Source organism: Oncorhynchus gorbuscha, unplaced genomic scaffold (genome assembly GCF_021184085.1).
Source record: "Oncorhynchus gorbuscha isolate QuinsamMale2020 ecotype Even-year unplaced genomic scaffold, OgorEven_v1.0 Un_scaffold_1211, whole genome shotgun sequence".
In the NCBI taxonomy this organism is placed as follows: Eukaryota; Metazoa; Chordata; class Actinopteri; order Salmoniformes; family Salmonidae; genus Oncorhynchus; species Oncorhynchus gorbuscha.
Genome location: NW_025746057.1, coordinates 32,301 through 51,467, shown reverse-complemented (window position 1 = coordinate 51,467; position 19,167 = coordinate 32,301). Strand labels below are relative to the sequence as shown.

The window sequence follows — 19,167 nt, the reverse complement described above, 5'->3', positions numbered from 1 at the left end:
CTAGGTTTACAGTAACACACCCTGTTCAGTGTGATTCTCTTCACCATTCTAGGTTTACAGTAACACACCCTGTTCAGTGTGATTCTCTTCACCATTCTAGGTTTACAGTAACACACTCTTCCTACCCATAATGCTTTGAGTTTAGTCTGCTTTCAAGTGAATGACGACAACCAGTGAAACACAACCTCTTTTTCAAGACTTTATTAAATGTGGAAGAATATTGAACTTTTAAAAACATGTTTATAATGAAACCTTCGGGAAAGTTCTGTACAAGAGGAAAGGCTTCATGTTGAAAACCCACACGTAAAAACAGGTAAAAAAAGGCAGAAGCATGATACATGATAGTCTGTCAGCACGGTCCGTTACACACCTCACCTGGCGAACTACAGACCAGACCAGACAGGATAGGGGGTTACAGACAGGATAGGGGTTACAGTCTGTCAGCACGGTCCGTTACACACCTCAGAACTACAGACCAGACAGGGTAGGGGGTTACAGACAGGATAGGGGGTTACAGACAGGATAGGGGGTTACAGTCTGTCAGCACGGTCCGTTACACACCTCACCTGGCGAACTACAGACCAGACAGGATAGGGATTACAGACAGGCTAGGGGTTACAGACAGGCTAGGGGTTACAGACAGGCTAGGGGTTACAGACAGGCTAGGGGATTACAGACAGGGTAGGGGATTACAGACAGGCTAGGGGATTACAGACAGGCTAGGGGATTACAGACAGGCTAGGGGGTTACAGACAGGGTAGGGGGTTACAGACAGGGTAGGGGGTTACAGACAGGGTAGGGGGTTACAGACAGGGTAGGGGATTACAGACAGGGTAGGGGATTACAGACAGGGTAGGGATTACAGACAGGGTAGGGGATTACAGACAGGGTAGGGGATTACAGACAGGGTAGGGGATTACAGACAGGGTAGGGGATTACAGACAGGGTAGGGGTTACAGACAGGGTAGGGGTTACAGACAGGGTAGGGGATTACAGACAGGGTAGGGGATTACAGACAGGATAGGGGATTACAGACAGGCTAGGGAATTACAGACAGGCTAGGGGATTACAGACAGGCTAGGGGATTACAGACAGGCTAGGGGATTACAGACAGGATAGGGGGTTACAGACAGGATAGGGGTTACAGACAGGATAGGGGGTTACAGACAGGATAGGGGGTTACAGACAGGATAGGGGGTTACAGACAGGATAGGGGTTACAGACAGGGTAGGGGTTACAGACAGGGTAGGGGGTTACAGACAGGGTAGGGGGTTACAGACAGGGTAGGGGGTTACAGACAGGGTAGGGGGTTACAGACAGGGTAGGGGGTTACAGACAGGGTAGGGGGTTACAGACAGGATAGGGGTTACAGACAGGATAGGGGGTTACAGACAGGATAGGGGGTTACAGACAGGATAGGGGTTACAGACAGGATAGGGGTTACAGACAGGATAGGGGTTACAGACAGGATAGGGGTTACAGACAGGATAGGGGTTACAGACAGGATAGGGGTTACAGACAGGATAGGGGTTACAGACAGGATAGGGGGTTACAGACAGGATAGGGGGTTACAGACAGGATAGGGGGTTACAGACAGGATAGGGGGTTACAGACAGGATAGGGGTTACAGACAGGATAGGGGGTTACAGACAGGATAGGGGGTTACAGACAGGATAGGGGTTACAGACAGGATAGGGGGTTACAGACAGGATAGGGGTTACAGACAGGATAGGGGTTACAGACAGGATAGGGGGTTACAGACAGGGGGGTTACAGACAGGATAGGGGGTTACAGACAGGATAGGGGGTTACAGACAGGATAGGGGGTTACAGACAGGATAGGGGGTTACAGACAGGATAGGGGGTTACAGACAGGGTAGGGGGAGACTGACCACACCTCACCTGGCGAACTACAGACCAGACAGGATAGGGGATTACAGACCAGAGAGACAGACGGGGGGGGGCGCTGACCACTTGACTATAATAAAGACGTTGTTTCAACATTAGAGACCGTTGGAAGATCCAGCCGTCTGACTGGCTTATTGTGACAACCCTGAGCACCCCTCAGGCATTCTGATTGGCCAGCAGACAGTAGATTATAGTCAGGAGGGGGGGTAAACACCTGGCTGCGGGGCCAGAGCGAGGAGGTGGTTGGTCAGTGAGGCGTGGAGGACTTGCAGGACAGTAGTTTGGCCACCATCAGTCGGGCGTATCGCATCCTGCTGGCCAGCTCCTTACAGCAGCCAAACTCCTCGATCAGAGACGTCTTATAGGTCCGGAAGTCTCTCTTCTCGTCGATGAAGGACACAGCACCCATCAGAGGACACAGGATCAACTTGGTGTGGTCCTACAGAAGAGAGATCTCTATATTATCACAATAACTTGGTGAGACGGGGAGAGGAGGAGGAGGAGGAGAGGGAAGGAGGAGCCGAGAGAGGAGAGATCTCTATATTATCACAATAACTTGGTGAGACGGGGAGCCGGAGGAGGAGGAGCGAGAGGGAAGGAGCGAGAGGGAAGGAGCGAGAGGGAAGGAGCGAGAGGGAAGGAGCGAGAGGGAAGGAGCGAGAGGGAAGGAGCGAGAGGGAAGGAGCGAGAGGGAAGGAGCGAGAGGGAAGGAGGAGGAGTACCTGGAAGAAGTTGATCTGCACGGTGCCGTTGGTGAGGTGGAGGACGATGGCCGACTTGGTTCTGAACCAGTGGCTGAGGTACGGCAGACGGGCCAGCTCGTCTCCGTCACGAGGCGTGATGTTGGCACCCGCCTTCAGAAGGTGCTCCGACATGTAGTTACGGAAGTACTTCAACAACGTGATCTGGGGAGGGCAGAGGTCACAGGTCAGCTTGGCTCTAACCCAAGAGGCTAAGGACTTTTGTCCCAATGCTATCCGAAGGTTAGCCTGACGCTAGCCACAGCCATAGAGAAGCACTAGCACCGACGCTAACCTTCTTGGATAGCGTAGCGGGGTAGGAGCGGACACTGAGGTAGCTCTCGGCGGCCATCTTGTCGATGTACTGAAGACTGTCTCCGTCGGCGTACATCATCATCCTGGTGCAGTCGTTAAACAACACCCCCACGCTGTTGTCACACAGCTGATAGCCTGCAACAGAGGTCAGAGGTCACACACACAACCCTCTATTCAGAGAGCATCACATGGACACGGGGTTGCCATGGTGACAGAGAGCATCACATGGCGACAGAGAGAGCATCACAAGGAGACATGGGGTTGCCATGGTGACAGAGAGAGCATCACATGGAGACACAGGGTTGACGTGGAGACAGGGTTGACATGGAGACAGGGTTGACATGGACACGGGGTTGCCATGGTGACAGAGAGTAGTTACCCAGTCCGTATTTGTCGCTGTAGTCGACCCACTTGCTGATCCAGAAGATGGGGACACAGGCTGGGTCCTCTGCCTCCTCTGGAAACACAGGGGTTAGAGGTCAGGGGTTAGAGGAACCCGGTCTACAGCACGTCATATACCTAACAGAGGTCGATATGTTGGGCTGTGGGAATGAGTCCTCTCTCCGAGGGCTTGGCAGTGTGTGTGTGTGTCTCGTACCCATGCGTATGAGTCCTCTCTGTGGGCTTGGCAGTGTGTGTGTTTGTGTGTGTCCCGTACCCATGCGTATGAGTCCTCTCTGTGGGCTTGGCAGTGTGTGTGTGTGTGTGTGTCTCGTACCCATGCGTATGAGTCCTCTCTGTGGGCTTGGCAGTGTGTGTCTCGTACCCATGCCTATGAATCCTCTCTCCGAGGGCTTGGCAGTGTGTGTGTGTGTGTGTGTGTGTGTGTGCGTCTCGTACCCATGCGTATGAGTCCTCTCTCTGAGGGCTTGGCAGTGTGTGTCTCGTACCCATGCATATGAGTCCTCTCTGTGGGCTTGGCAGTGTGTGTGTGTGTCTCGTACCCATGCGTATGAGTCCTCTCTCCGAGGGCTTGGCAGTGTGTGTGTGTGTCTCGTACCCATGCGTATGAGTCCTCTCTGTGGGCTTGGCAGTGTGTGTCTCGTACCCATGCGTATGAGTCCTCGGCAGTGTGTGTCTCGTACCCATGCCTATGAGTCCTCTCTCTGAGGGCTTGGCAGTGTGTGTGTGTGTGTCTCGTACCCATGCGTATGAGTCCTCTCTGTGGGCTTGGCAGTGTGTGTCTCGTACCCATGCCTATGAGTCCTCTCTCTGAGGGCTTGGCAGTGTGTGTGTGTGTGTCTCGTACCCATGCGTATGAGTCCTCTCTGTGGGCTTGGCAGTGTGTGTCTCGTACCCATGCGTATGAGTCCTCTCTGTGGGCTTGGCAGTGTGTGTGTGTGTGTCTCGTACCCATGCGTATGAGTCCTCTCTGTGGGCTTGGCAGTGTGTGTGTGTGTGTCTCGTACCCATGCGTATGAGTCCTCTCTGTGGGCTTGGCAGTGTGTGTCTCGTACCCATGCGTATGAGTCCTCTCTGTGGGCTTGGCAGTGTGTGTCTCGTACCCATGCGTATGAGTCCTCTCCGAGGGCTTGGCAGTGTGTGTGTGTGTGTCTCGTACCCATGCGTATGAGTCCTCTCTCCGAGGGCTTGGCAGTGTGTGTGTGTGTGTGTGTGTCTCGTACCCATGCGTATGAGTCCTCTCTCCGAGGGCTTGGCAGTGTGTGTGTGTGTGCCTCGTACCCATGCGTATGAGTCCTCTCTGTGGGCTTGGCAGTGTGTGTCTCGTACCCATGCCTATGAGTCCTCTCTCTGAGGGCTTGGCAGTGTGTGTGTGTGTGTCTCGTACCCATGCGTATGAGTCCTCTCTGTGGGCTTGGCAGTGTGTGTCTCGTACCCATGCGTATGAGTCCTCTCTGTGGGCTTGGCAGTGTGTGTGTGTGTGTCTCGTACCCATGCGTATGAGTCCTCTCTGTGGGCTTGGCAGTGTGTGTGTGTGTGTCTCGTACCCATGCGTATGAGTCCTCTCTGTGGGCTTGGCAGTGTGTGTCTCGTACCCATGCGTATGAGTCCTCTCTGTGGGCTTGGCAGTGTGTGTCTCGTACCCATGCGTATGAGTCCTCTCCGAGGGCTTGGCAGTGTGTGTGTGTGTGTCTCGTACCCATGCGTATGAGTCCTCTCTCCGAGGGCTTGGCAGTGTGTGTGTGTGTGTGTGTGTGTCTCGTACCCATGCGTATGAGTCCTCTCTCCGAGGGCTTGGCAGTGTGTGTGTGTGTGCCTCGTACCCATGCGTATGAGTCCTCTCCGAGGGCTTGGCAGTGTGTGTGCCTCGTACCCATGCGTATGAGTCCTCTCAGAGGGCTTGGCAGTGTGTGTGTGTGTCTCGTACCCATGCGTATGAGTCCTCTGAGGGCTTGGCAGTGTGTGTGTGTGTGTCTCGTACCCATGCGTATGAGTCCTCTGAGGGCTTGGCAGTGTGTGTGTGTGTGTCTCGTACCCATGCGTATGAGTCCTCTGAGGGCTTGGCAGTGTGTGTGTGTGTCTCGTACCCATGCGTATGAGTCCTCTCTGAGGGCTTGGCAGTGTGTGTGTGTGTGTCGTACCCATGCGTATGAGTCCTCTCTGAGGGCTTGGCAGTGTGTGTGTGTGTGTGTGTCTCGTACCCATGCGTATGAGTCCTCTCTCCGAGGGCTTGGCAGCGTTGCAGGTGTCGAGTTGCTGCAGCAGGTCACTCAGGTGGCAGTCTGTGGCCTCGGGAATCTCTCTGAGCAGTGGCTCATCTTTCTTTTCCACCTTCTCTGTCCCTGCTGAAGAGACACAGACACTAAACCCCAGGCTGAAGGAAAGGAAGGGAGACACTAAACCCCAGGCTGAAGGAAAGGAAGGGAGACACTAAACCCCGGGCTGAAGGAAAAGAAGGGAGACACTAAACCCCGGGCTGAAGGAAAGGAAGGGAGACACTAAACCCCGGGCTGAAGGAAAGGAAGGGAGACACTAAACCCCGGGCTGAAGGAAAGGAAGGAGACACTAAACCCCGGGCTGAAGGAAAGGAAGGAGACACTAAACCCCGGGCTGAAGGAAAGGAAGGGAGACACTAAACCCGGGCTGAAGGAAAGGAAGGGAGACACTAAACCCCGGGCTGAAGGAAAGGAAGGGAGACACTAAACCCCGGGCTGAAGGAAAGGAAGGGAGACACTAAACCCCGGGCTGAAGGAAAGGAAGGGAGACACTAAACCCCGGGCTGAAGGAAAGGAAGGGAGACACTAAACCCCGGGCTGAAGGAAAGGAAGGGAGACACTAAACCCCAGGCTGAAGGAAAGGAAGGGAGACACTAAACCCCAGGCTGAAGGAAAGGAAGGGAGACACTAAACCCCAGGCTGGGGGAAAGGAAGGGAGACACTAAACCCCAGGCTGGGGGAAAGGAAGGGGGGAAAGGAAGGAAAGGAAGGGGGAAAGGAAGGGGGAAAGGAAGGGGGAAAGGAAGGGGGAAAGGAAGGGGGAAAGGAAGGGAGGAAAGGAAGGGGGGAAAGGAAGGGAGGAAAGGAAGGGAGGAAAGGAAGGGAGGAAAGGAAGGGAGGAAAGGAAGGGAGGAAAGGAAGGGAGGAAAGGAAGGGAGGAAAGGAAGGGAGGAAAGGAAGGGAGGAAAGGAAGGGAGGAAAGGAAGGGAGGAAAGGAAGGGAGGAAAGGAAGGGAGGAAAGGAAGGAGGAGAGAGACCCCTACGTAGTGTGAATCTAACCCTTGTTGTTGAGAGCGGTGAGCGGGCGTCTCTGGCTGGGCTCCAGAGAGGAGGGAGCGATGGAGAAGCGCGGGGGCACGGTGAGGCAGGTGGTGGGGAGACGCAGGGGGATGTACCCCTCGGTGAAGAACTCGTCGGTTAGCAGCTGGGAGACGGTGGGCCGCTGGGACGGGTCGGCGTGCAGCATCCTCTTGATCAGAGACGCCGCCACAGGGTTGATTTGCTACAGAACAAAAACGAGAGAAGATGAAGAAACTGGTGTTGGCTCACCTAGGGGATAGTGTAGTAGTAATGGGTGGTGTTGGGTCACCCAGGGGATAGTGTAGTAGTAATGGGTAGTGTAGTAGTAATGGGTGGTTAACTCACCCAGGGGGTAGTGTAGTAGTAATGGGTGGTGTTGGGTCACCCAGGGGATAGTGTAGTAGTAATGGGTAGTGTAGTAGTAATGGGTGGTTAACTCACCCAGGGGGTAGTGTAGTAGTAATGGGTGGTGTTGGCTCACCCAGGGGGTAGTGTAGTAGTAATGGGTGGTGTTGGCTCACCCAGGGGATGGTGTAGTAGTAATGGGTGGTGTTGGCTCACCCAGGGGGTAGTGTAGTAGTAATGGGTGGTGTTGGCTCACCCAGGGGGTAGTGTAGTAGTATGGGTGGTTAACTCACCTAGGGGGTAGTGTAGTAGTAATGGGTGGTGTTAGCTCACCCAGGGGATAGTGTAGTAGTAATGGGTGGTTAACTCACCCAGGGGATAGTGTAGTAGTAATGGGTGGTTAACTCACCCAGGGGATAGTGTAGTAGTAATGGGTGGTTAGCTCACCCAGGGGGTAGTGTAATGGGTGGCGTTGGCTCACCCAGGGGGTAGTGTAGTAGTAATGGCTCACCCAGGGGGTAGTGTAATGGGTGGTGTTGGCTCACCCAGGGGGTAGTGTAGTAGGTGGTGTTGGCTCACCCAGGGGATAGTGTAGTAGTAATGGGTGGTGTTAGCTCACCCAGGGGATAGTGTAGTAGTAATGGGTGGTGTTAGCTCACCCAGGGGATAGTGTAGTAGTAATGGGTGGTTAACTCACCCAGGGGATAGTGTAGTAGTAATGGGTGGTTAACTCACCCAGGGGATAGTGTAGTAGTAATGGGTGGTTAACTCACCCAGGGGATAGTGTAGTAGTAATGGGTGGTTAACTCACCCAGGGGATAGTGTAGTAGTAATGGGTGGTGTTGGCTCACCCAGGGGATAGTGTAGTAGTAATGGGTGGTGTTAACTCACCCAGGGGGTAGTGTAGTAGTAATGGGTGGTGTTGCTCACCCAGGGGGTAGTGTAGTAGTAATGGGTGGTGTTGGCTCACCAAGGGGGTAGTGTAGTAGTAATGCGTGGTGTTACCTCACCCAGGGGGTAGTGTAATGGGTGGTGTTGGCTCACCCAGGGGGTAGTGTAATGGGTGGTGTTGGCTCACCCAGGGGGTAGTGTAATGGGTGGTGTTGGCTCACCCAGGGGAAGTGTAATGGGTGGTGTTGGCTCACCCAGGGGGTAGTGTAATGGGTGGTGTTGGCTCACCCAGGGGTAGTGTAATGGGTGGTGTTGGCTCACCCAGGGGTAGTGTAATGGGTGGTGTTGGCTCACCCAGGGGTAGTGTAATGGGTGGTGTTGGCTCACCCAGGGGGTAGTGTAATGGGTGGTGTTGGCTCACCCAGGGGGTAGTGTAATGGGTGGTGTTGGCTCACCCAGGGGGTAGTGTAATGGGTGGTGTTGGCTCACCCAGGGGGTAGTGTAATGGGTGGTGTTGGGTCACCCAGGGGATAGTGTAGTAGTAATGGGTGGTGTTGGCTCACCCAGGGGATAGTGTAGTAGTAATGGGTGGTGTTGGCTCACCCAGGGGGTAGTGTAGTAGTAATGGGTGGTGTTGGCTCACCCAGGGGGTAGTGTAGTAGTAATGGGTGGTGTTGGCTCACCCAGGGGGTAGTGTAGTAGTAATGCGTGGTGTTGGCTCACCCAGGGGGTAGTGTAGTAGTAATGGGTGGTGTTGGCTCACCCAGGGGGTAGTGTAGTAGTAATGGGTGGTGTTGGCTCACCCAGGGGGTAGTGTAGTAGTAATGGGTGGTTAACTCACCTAGGGGGTAGTGTAGTAGTAATGGGTGGTGTTAGCTCACCCAGGGGGTAGTGTAGTAGTAATGGGTGGTTAACTCACCCAGGGGATAGTGTAGTAGTAATGGGTGGTTAACTCACCCAGGGGATAGTGTAGTAGTAATGGGTGGTTAACTCACCCAGGGGATAGTGTAGTAGTAATGGGTGGTGTTAGCTCACCCAGGGGGTAGTGTAATGGGTGGCGTTGGCTCACCCAGGGGGTAGTGTAGTAGTAATGGGTGGTGTTAGCTCACCCAGGGGGTAGTGTAATGGGTGGTGTTGGCTCACCCAGGGGGTAGTGTAGTAGTAATGGGTGGTGTTAGCTCACCCAGGGGATAGTGTAGTAGTAATGGGTGGTGTTAGCTCACCCAGGGGATAGTGTAGTAGTAATGGGTGGTGTTAGCTCACCCAGGGGATAGTGTAGTAGTAATGGGTGGTGTTAGCTCACCCAGGGGATAGTGTAGTAGTAATGGGTGGTTAACTCACCCAGGGGATAGTGTAGTAGTAATGGGTGGTGTTGGCTCACCCAGGGGATAGTGTAGTAGTAATGGGTGGTTAACTCACCCAGGGGATAGTGTAGTAGTAATGGGTGGTGTTGGCTCACCCAGGGGATAGTGTAGTAGTAATGGGTGGTGTTAACTCACCTAGGGGGTAGTGTAGTAGTAATGGGTGGTGTTGGCTCACCCAGGGGGTAGTGTAGTAGTAATGGGTGGTGTTGCTCACCCAGGGGGTAGTGTAGTAGTAATGGGTGGTGTTGGCTCACCCAGGGGATAGTGTAGAGGGTGGTGTTGGCTCACCCAGGGGGTAGTGTAGTAGTAATGGGTGGTGTTGGCTCACCCAGGGGGTAGTGTAGTAGTAATGGGTGGTGTTACCTCACCCAGGGGGTAGTGTAGTAGTAATGCTTGGTGTTGGCTCACCCAGGGGGTAGTGTAGTAGTAATGCGTGGTGTTGGCTCACCCAGGGGGTAGTGTAGTAGTAATGGGTGGTGTTGGCTCACCCAGGGGGTAGTGTAGTAGTAATGGGTGGTGTTGGCTCACCCAGGGGATAGTGTAGTAGTAATGGGTGGTGTTGGCTCACCAAGGGGGTAGTGTAGTAGTAATGGGTGGTGTTAGTCACCAAGGGGGTAGTGTAATGGGTGGTGTTGGCTGACCCAGGGGATAGTGTAGTAGTAATGGATGGTGTTGGCTCACCCAGGGGGTAGTGTAGTGGTATGGGTGGTGTTAGCTCACCCAGGGGGTAGTGTAGTGGTATGGGTGGTGTTAGCTCACCCAGGGGGTAGTGTAGTGGTATGGGTGGTGTTGGCTCACCCAGGGGGTAGTGTAGTAGTAATGGATGGTGTTGGCTCACCCAGGGGGTAGTGTAGTAGTAATGGGTGGTGTTGGCTCACCCAGGGGGTAGTGTAGTGGTATGGGTGGTGTTAGCTCACCCAGGGGGTAGTGTAGTAGTAATGGGTGGTGTTGGCTCACCCAGGGAGTAGTGTAGTGGTATGGGTGGTGTTAGCTCACCCAGGGGGTAGTGTAGTAGTAATGGGTGGTGTTGCCTCACCCAGGGGGTAGTGTAGTAGTAATGGATGGTGTTGGCTCACCCAGGGGGTAGTGTAGTAGTAATGGGTGGTGTTGGCTCACCCAGGGGATAGTGTAGTGGTATGGGTGGTGTTAGCTCACCCAGGGGGTAGTGTAGTAGTAATGGGTGGTGTTGGCTCACCCAGGGGGTAGTGTAGTAGTAATGGATGGTGTTGGCTCACCCAGGGGGTAGTGTAGTGGTATGGGTGGTGTTAGCTCACCCAGGGGATGGTGTAGTTGTTCTTTTTGATGCGGTTGTAGGTCTCCTTCAGACAAGACGTCTCAAATGGAGGTTTACCAACCAGCAGAGTGTACCTGAGAGAGATGGAGCCTGTTACAAACCACTACAGAGTGTACCTGAGAGAGATGGAGCCTGTTACAAACCACTACAGAGTGTACCTGAGAGAGATGGAGCCTGTTACAAACCACTACAGAGTGTACCTGAGAGAGATGGAGCCTGTTACAAACCACTACAGAGTGTACCTGAGAGAGATGAAGCCTGTTACAAACCACTACAGAGTGTACCTGAGAGAGATGGAGCCTGTTACAAACCACTACAGAGTGTACCTGAGAGAGATGGAGCCTGTTACAAACCACTACAGAGTGTACCTGAGAGAGATGGAGCCTGTTACAAACCACTACAGAGTGTACCTGAGAGAGATGGAGCCTGTTACAAACCACTACAGAGTGTACCTGAGAGAGATGGAGCCTGTTACAAACCACTACAGAGTGTACCTGAGAGAGATGGAGCCTGTTACAAACCACTACAGAGTGTACCTGAGAGAGATGGAGCCTGTTACAAACCACTACAGAGTGTACCTGAGAGAGATGGAGCCTGTTACAAACCACTACAGAGTGTACCTGAGAGAGATGGAGCCTGTTACAAACCACTACAGAGTGTACCTGAGAGAGATGAAGCCTGTTACAAACCACTACAGAGTGTACCTGAGAGAGATGAAGCCTGTTACAAACCACTACAGAGTGTACCTGAGAGAGATGGAGCCTGTTACAAACCACTACAGAGTGTACCTGAGAGAGATGGAGCCTGTTACAAACCACTACAGAGTGTACCTGAGAGAGATGGAGCCTGTTACAAACCACTACAGAGTGTACCTGAGAGAGATGGAGCCTGTTACAAACCACTACAGAGTGTACCTGAGAGAGATGGAGCCTGTTACAAACCACTACAGAGTGTACCTGAGAGAGATGGAGCCTGTTACAAACCACTACAGAGTGTACCTGAGAGAGATGGAGCCTGTTACAAACCACTACAGAGTGTACCTGAGAGAGATGGAGCCTGTTACAAACCACTACAGAGTGTACCTGAGAGATGGAGCCTGTTACAAACCACTACAGAGTGTACCTGAGAGAGATGGAGCCTGTTACAAACCACTACAGAGTGTACCTGAGAGAGATGGAGCCTGTTACAAACCACTACAGAGTGTACCTGAGAGAGATGGAGCCTGTTACAAACCACTACAGAGTGTACCTGAGAGAGATGGAGCCTGTTACAATACAGACCACTACTGGGACCCAGATAGAGTATTAAATATGTGTTGAGGTGGTCCTACTGGGACCCAGATAGAGTATTAAATATGTGTTGAGGTGGTCCTACTGGGACCCAGATAGAGTATTAAATATGTGTTGAGGTGGTCCTACTGGGACCCAGATAGAGTATTAAATATGTGTTGAGGTGGTCCCAGATAGAGTATTAAATATGTGTTGAGGTGGTCCTACTGGGACCCAGATAGAGTATTAAATATGTGTTGAGGTGGTCCTACTGGGGGACCCAGATAGAGTATTAAATATGTGTTGAGGTGGTCCTACTGGGGGACCCAGATAGAGTATTAAATATGTGTTGAGGTGGTCCTACTGGGACCCAGATAGAGTATTAAATATGTGTTGAGGTGGTCCTACTGGGGGACCCAGATAGAGTATTAAATATGTGTTGAGGTAGTCAGTATGATGCCTCTTGGTCCCAGATAGAGTATTAAATATGTGTTGAGGTAGTCAGTATGATGCCTGTTGGACCCAGATAGAGTATTGGGAGATGGTGAATATGTATCGTCTCCCTGTACGGTCCACAAGCCACTACTGGGGGACCCAGATAGAGTATTAAATATGTGTTGAGGTAGTCAGTATGATGCCTCTTGGACCCAGATAGAGTATTGGGAGATGGTGAATATGTATCGTCTCCCTGTACGGTCCACAAGCCACTACTGGGGGACCCAGATAGAGTATTGGGAGATGGTGAATATGTATCGTCTCCCTGTACGGTCCACAAGCCACTACTGGGGGACCCAGATAGAGTATTGGGAGATGGTGAATATGTATCGTCTCCCTGTACGGTCCACAAGCCACTACTGGGGGACCCAGATAGAGTATTGGGAGATGGTGAATATGTATCGTCTCCCTGTACGGTCCACAAGCCACTACTGGGGGACCCAGATAGAGTATTGGGAGATGGTGAATATGTATCGTCTCCTGTACGGTCCACAAGCCACTACTGGGGGACCCAGATAGAGTATTGGGAGATGGTGAATATGTATCGTCTCCCTGTACGGTCCACAAGCCACTACTGGGGGACCCAGATAGAGTATTGGGAGATGGTGAATATGTATCGTCTCCCTGTACGGTCCACAAGCCACTACTGGGGACCCAGATAGAGTATTGGGAGATGGTGAATATGTATCGTCTCCTGTACGGTCCACAAGCCACTACTGGGGGACCCAGATAGAGTATTGGGAGATGGTGAATATGTATCGTCTCCTGTACGGTCCACAAGCCACTACTGGGGGACCCAGATAGAGTATTGGGAGATGGTGAATATGTATCGTCTCCCTGTACGGTCCACAAGCCACTACTGGGGGACCCAGATAGAGTATTGGGAGATGGTGAATATGTATCGTCTCCTGTACGGTCCACAAGCCACTACTGGGGGACCCAGATAGAGTATTGGGAGATGGTGAATATGTATCGTCTCCTGTACGGTCCACAAGCCACTACTGGGGGACCCAGATAGAGTATTGGGAGATGGTGAATATGTATCGTCTCCTGTACGGTCCACAAGCCACTACTGGGGACCCAGATAGAGTATTGGGAGATGGTGAATATGTATCGTCTCCTGTACGGTCCACAAGCCACTACTGGGGGACCCAGATAGAGTATTGGGAGATGGTGAATATGTATCGTCTCCCTGTACGGTCCACAAGCCACTACTGGGGGACCCAGATAGAGTATTGGGAGATGGTGAATATGTATCGTCTCCTGTACGGTCCACAAGCCACTACTGGGGGACCCAGATAGAGTATTGGGAGATGGTGAATATGTATCGTCTCCCTGTACGGTCCACAAGCCACTACTGGGGGACCCAGATAGAGTATTGGGAGATGGTGAATATGTATCGTCTCCCTGTACGGTCCACAAGCCACTACTGGGGGACCCAGATAGAGTATTGGGAGATGGTGAATATGTATCGTCTCCCTGTACGGTCCACAAGCCACTACTGGGGGACCCAGATAGAGTATTGGGAGATGGTGAATATGTATCGTCTCCCTGTACGGTCCACAAGCCACTACTGGGGGACCCAGATAGAGTATTGGGAGATGGTGAATATGTATCGTCTCCCTGTACGGTCCACAAGCCACTACTGGGGGACCCAGATAGAGTATTGGGAGATGGTGAATATGTATCGTCTCCTGTACGGTCCACAAGCCACTACTGGGGGACCCAGATAGAGTATTGGGAGATGGTGAATATGTATCGTCTCCTGTACGGTCCACAAGCCACTACTGGGGGACCCAGATAGAGTATTGGGAGATGGTGAATATGTATCGTCTCCTGTACGGTCCACAAGCCACTACTGGGGGACCCAGATAGAGTATTGGGAGATGGTGAATATGTATCGTCTCCCTGTACGGTCCACAAGCCACTACTGGGGGACCCAGATAGAGTATTGGGAGATGGTGAATATGTATCGTCTCCTGTACGGTCCACAAGCCACTACTGGGGGACCCAGATAGAGTATTGGGAGATGGTGAATATGTATCGTCTCCCTGTACGGTCCACAAGCCACTACTGGGGGACCCAGATAGAGTATTGGGAGATGGTGAATATGTATCGTCTCCCTGTACGGTCCACAAGCCACTACTGGGGGACCCAGATAGAGTATTGGGAGATGGTGAATATGTATCGTCTCCCTGTACGGTCCACAAGCCACTACTGGGGGACCCAGATAGAGTATTGGGAGATGGTGAATATGTATCGTCTCCCTGTACGGTCCACAAGCCACTAGGACAGATTTGTTCCCAGCCCCATCTTCGTCTGTTGCGATGCTTGGCATTAAAAAAAAAGGACCGCGTTTTGTAATGACTCTAAAACAAGATTTGTATCAGTAAGTAGTAATGTGGTTTGTTGCTCAGTTTAAATTTATTGTGACCAGGTAGTCAGTATGATGCCTGTACCCCGGGGCGGCAGGGTAGCCTAGTGGTTAGAGCGTTGGACTAGTAATCAAAAGGTTGCAAGTTCAAATCCCCGAGCTGACAAGGTACAAATCTGTCGTTCTGCCCCTGAACAGGAAGTTAACCCACTGTTCCTAGGCCGTCATTGAAAATAAGAATTTGTTCTCCACTGACTTTTCTAGTAAAATAAAATAAAAAAGATTAACTTTGAAAACGGATACCGCGCCATTTGTTCTAGTCTGCGTTTGACTTACAGGATACAGCCCAGAGACCAGACGTCGACCTCGAAGCTGTGTCCCTTCTTACAGAGAACCTCCGGGGCGATGTAGTTCGGTGTTCCACACAACGTCTTCTTACGTTCCCCGTCAAACTCTATCTTAGTGGCAAGGCCAAAGTCACCTGGGGAGAAGACCGATAGGTGTTTAGACAAGGTGATGTACAGAGTATAGAGGCTTAATGAATACCGCACAGGTGTGTGTGTCTGTTCATTCTGAACCGGCCCACCGTGGCGTTCATTCTGAACCGGCCCACCGTGGCGTTCATTCTGAACCGGCCCACCGTGGCGTTCATTCTGAACCGGCCCACCGTGGCGTTCATTCTGAACCGGCCCACCGTGGCGTTCATTCTGAACCGGCCCACCGTGGCGTTCATTCTGCAGTGAGTCGTACACGGAGTGTGTGTAGTGGTGTTCATTCTGCAGTGAGTCGTACACGGAGTGAGTGTGTGCGCTGCGTACCTATCTTGACATCCATGTCGTCGCTGAGGAAGATGTTTCCTAGTTTCAGGTCTCTGTGTATCACTCTGTTGTTGTGGAGGTACTGACAGCCTTTAACCAGCTGCATCATATAATACCGAGCCTCCGGCTCCGTTACAGCCTTACGACGCTTATGTAGCTCCAACAGAGACTGGGGGGACACAGACAGGGGGTTAGCATCTATTATAAACTCACTAGGTTAACTTGTCTTCTTAGGGTTTACTTCTGAATGTCTGATTGAGGAGGGGGGAGGACACAGACAGGGGGGTTAGCATCTATTATAAACTCACTAGGTTAACTTGTCTTCTTAGGGTTTACTTCTGAATGTCTGATTGAGGAGGGGGAGGACACAGACAGGGGGTTAGCATCTATTATAAACTCACTAGGTTAACTTGTCTTCTTAGGGTTTACTTCTGAATGTCTGATTGAAGGGGGGCACAGACAGGGGGTTAGCATCTATTATAAACTCACTAGGTTAACTTGTCTTAGGGTTTACTTCTGAATGTCTGATTGAGGAGGGGGAGGACACAGACAGGGGGTTAGCATCTATTATAAACTCACTAGGTTAACTTGTCTTAGGGTTTACTTCTGAATGTCTGATTGAGGAGGGGACACAGACAGGGGGTTAGCATCTATTATAAACTCACTAGGTTAACTTGTCTTAGGGTTTACTTCTGAATGTCTGATTGAGGAGGGGGAGGACACAGACAGGGGGTTAGCATCTATTATAAACTCACTAGGTTAACTTGTCTTAGGGTTTACTTCTGAATGTCTGATTGAGGAGGGGGAGGACACAGACAGGGGGTTAGCATCTATTATAAACTCACTAGGTTAACTTGTCTTAGGGTTTACTTCTGAATGTCTGATTGAAGGGGAGGACACAGACAGGGGGTTAGCATCTATTATAAACTCACTAGGTTAACTTGTCTTAGGGTTTACTTCTGAATGTCTGATTGAGGAGGGGGAGGACACAGACAGGGGGGTTAGCATCTATTATAAACTCACTAGGTTAACTTGTCTTAGGGTTTACTTCTGAATGTCTGATTGAGGAGGGGAGGACACAGACAGGGGGTTAGCATCTATTATAAACTCACTAGGTTAACTTGTCTTAGGGTTTACTTCTGAATGTCTGATTGAGGAGGGGGAGGACACAGACAGGGGGTTAGCATCTATTATAAACTCACTAGGTTAACTTGTCTTAGGGTTTACTTCTGAATGTCTGATTGAGGAGGGGGAGGACACAGACAGGGGGTTAGCATCTATTATAAACTCACTAGGTTAACTTGTCTTAGGGTTTACTTCTGAATGTCTGATTGAGGAGGGGAGGACACAGACAGGGGGTTAGCATCTATTATAAACTCACTAGGTTAACTTGTCTTCTTAGGGTTTACTTCTGAATGTCTGATTGAGGAGGGGGAGGACACAGACAGGGGGTTAGCATCTATTATAAACTCACTAGGTTAACTTGTCTTAGGGTTTACTTCTGAATGTCTGATTGAGGAGGGGGAGGACACAGACAGGGGGTTAGCATCTATTATAAACTCACTAGGTTAACTTGTCTTAGGGTTTACTTCTGAATGTCTGATTGAGGAGGGGGAGGACACAGACAGGGGGTTAGCATCTATTATAAACTCACTAGGTTAACTTGTCTTAGGGTTTACTTCTGAATGTCTGATTGAGGAGGGGGAGGACACAGACAGGGGGTTAGCATCTATTATAAACTCACTAGGTTAACTTGTCTTCTTAGGGTTTACTTCTGAATGTCTGATTGAGGAGGGGGAGGACACAGACAGGGGGTTAGCATCTATTATAAACTCACTAGGTTAACTTGTCTTAGGGTTTACTTCTGAATGTCTGATTGAGGAGGGGGGAGGACACAGACAGGGGGGTTAGCATCTATTATAAACTCACTAGGTTAACTTGTCTTCTTAGGGTTTACTTCTGAATGTCTGATTGAGGAGGGGACACAGACAGGGGGTTAGCATCTATTATAAACTCACTAGGTTAACTTGTCTTAGGGTTTACTTCTGAATGTCTGATTGAGGAGGGGGAGGACACAGACAGGGGGTTAGCATCTATTATAAACTCACTAGGTTAACTTGTCTTAGGGTTTACTTCTGAATGTCTGATTGAGGAGGGGGGAGGACACAGACAGGGGGGTTAGCATCTATTATAAACTCACTAGGTTAACTTGTCTTCTTAGGGTTTACTTCTGAATGTCTGATTGTGGAGGAGGGGGGACATGTACTTAGCCTAAGTTGTCATGCCAAGAAAAACAGCTTTCAGTGGTTTGCACACAATCATAACTAAATTTTAAAGTTCACGAGTTGAAATAACTTTCATTCAACAGTAATAAACCTAAAAACTACTTATATAATCCCAGCTAGTCACCCTGTAGACAAGTTGTGGTGAACAACAAGTCTTGTTGACTAGACGAGGACGTTTCAAGCTACAGTAAACTAGTAGAAAAATACACTGATAGCAAAGAACAACTTATCTTAAGTAATCAATTTACAAAAATGAACTGACCCGTCGTCTGCAAATCTCCAACACGACAAAGACGAAGTCGTCGTCCTCGAAAAAGCCGTGAAATCCCACAATGTGCGGATTGTCGAGACTCTTATGAATGGAGATTTCAGAGGTCATCTTGTCCCTCTGGTGAGGTTTGACTATCATGGCTTTGGGGACGACTTTACCGGCGAAAACCTCTCTGGTTTCCAGATCTGTGATCTCGTAGCATTTGGCAAAGCCTCCTTTGCCCAGGAAACGTCCTCGGCTGTATTTCTTCAGGGTCCGGGGGTCTAGGAGAATATCTGGGATGTCTTTGAGAGGTGCCGATTTGGGGTCGACGGTTGTCGACGGATTCACCGCCTTGGTTACCGGCGCACTCATATTTTATATATAATATTATTATTTAAAAAATAATAAAGTGCTCTAAAGGCTTTACGAAGAAAAATAAAATAAAAAACAGAAAAAAAGATACAAGTTAACAAAAATATAACAAGAAAAATATATATAATTTAAAAAATAGAATAAATCGAATATATATATCTCACTTTGAGACAGGCTCGCCACCCTTCCGAGCAAAACCACTTGAATTCAAATCAAAAACTAACCAATTCAGGTGCCCCGAATTAGCTCAAATGTAGCGTACGATATCTAATAATCAATCGATTTAACTAAATATACTTGAATAGTGTTTCAAAAAACAAAACAAAACGGTAATAAATGAGGTTTTTTCTTTCCCCACCGCCGCCGCCGTGTACTTCGCTCTTCGTTTGAACAACAGCGTCAACTAGCTAGCTGTAAGTTTAAATGCTGCTCCGGTCGTTACGGCCGCCTGTGATTGGTCCTGACCATTTCAAATTACAAGCTGCAGCCGCTAAGCAACATGGGAAGGTTTTAACCATGAGCCAATTAGCGAGCAGGAAGTTCATATGCGCGAGCACCGATTGGTTAAAATCCTGTAGATAACGCCCCTATCTTTCTTAAACTCGAACCAATCACCGATCAAATAAAAAAAACAGACGATAACCAAAATGAATTGTGGGAAATGTAGTAGTTTGTATTTTCACAAACGCACCTTGGAGATAATATTATGTCGTGTGACTTTGAAAAACACGTTATAAAACGTTATTAT

The 19,167-nt window shown here is 50.3% G+C and overlaps 1 protein-coding gene across 2 annotated transcripts; it reads right to left on the bottom strand.

Annotated features, from left to right (window-relative positions):
- Positions 1-1,769: 1,769 nt before the first annotated feature.
- LOC124021791 (serine/threonine-protein kinase PLK1-like) lies at positions 1,770-18,817 on the bottom strand. Of its 2 annotated transcripts, none has more exons than XM_046336911.1 (10): positions 18,057-18,817; positions 15,510-15,678; positions 15,028-15,172; positions 10,535-10,628; positions 6,640-6,862; positions 5,566-5,709; positions 3,342-3,419; positions 2,943-3,097; positions 2,630-2,812; positions 1,770-2,346 (listed from the first exon to the last, which is right to left on the bottom strand). In XM_046336911.1, the coding sequence occupies exons 1-10, from the start codon at positions 18,417-18,419 to the stop codon at positions 2,155-2,157; spliced, it is 1,746 nt and encodes a 581-aa protein (XP_046192867.1). In that variant the 5' UTR covers positions 18,420-18,817; the 3' UTR covers positions 1,770-2,154. The 2 variants fall into 2 exon arrangements, with proteins under 2 accessions (XP_046192867.1, XP_046192868.1); XM_046336912.1 differs by having other exon boundaries at positions 5,566-5,706.
- Positions 18,818-19,167: the final 350 nt, after the last annotated feature.

What these genes read in the sequence shown, in the direction of transcription:
- LOC124021791 (XM_046336911.1), bottom strand. Translation starts at nt 18,419, where the DNA reads ATGAGTGCGCCGGTAACCAAGGCGGTGAATCCGTCGACAACCGTCGAC. An exon ending in ACAACTACACCATCCCCTGG is followed by an intron (nt 6,863 to 10,534) that starts GTGAGCTAACAC and finishes TTTGTTCTGTAG; the next exon opens with CAAATCAACCCTGTGGCGGC. An exon ending in CCGCTACGCTATCCAAGAAG is followed by an intron (nt 2,813 to 2,942) that starts GTTAGCGTCGGT and finishes TGCCCTCCCCAG; the next exon opens with ATCACGTTGTTGAAGTACTT.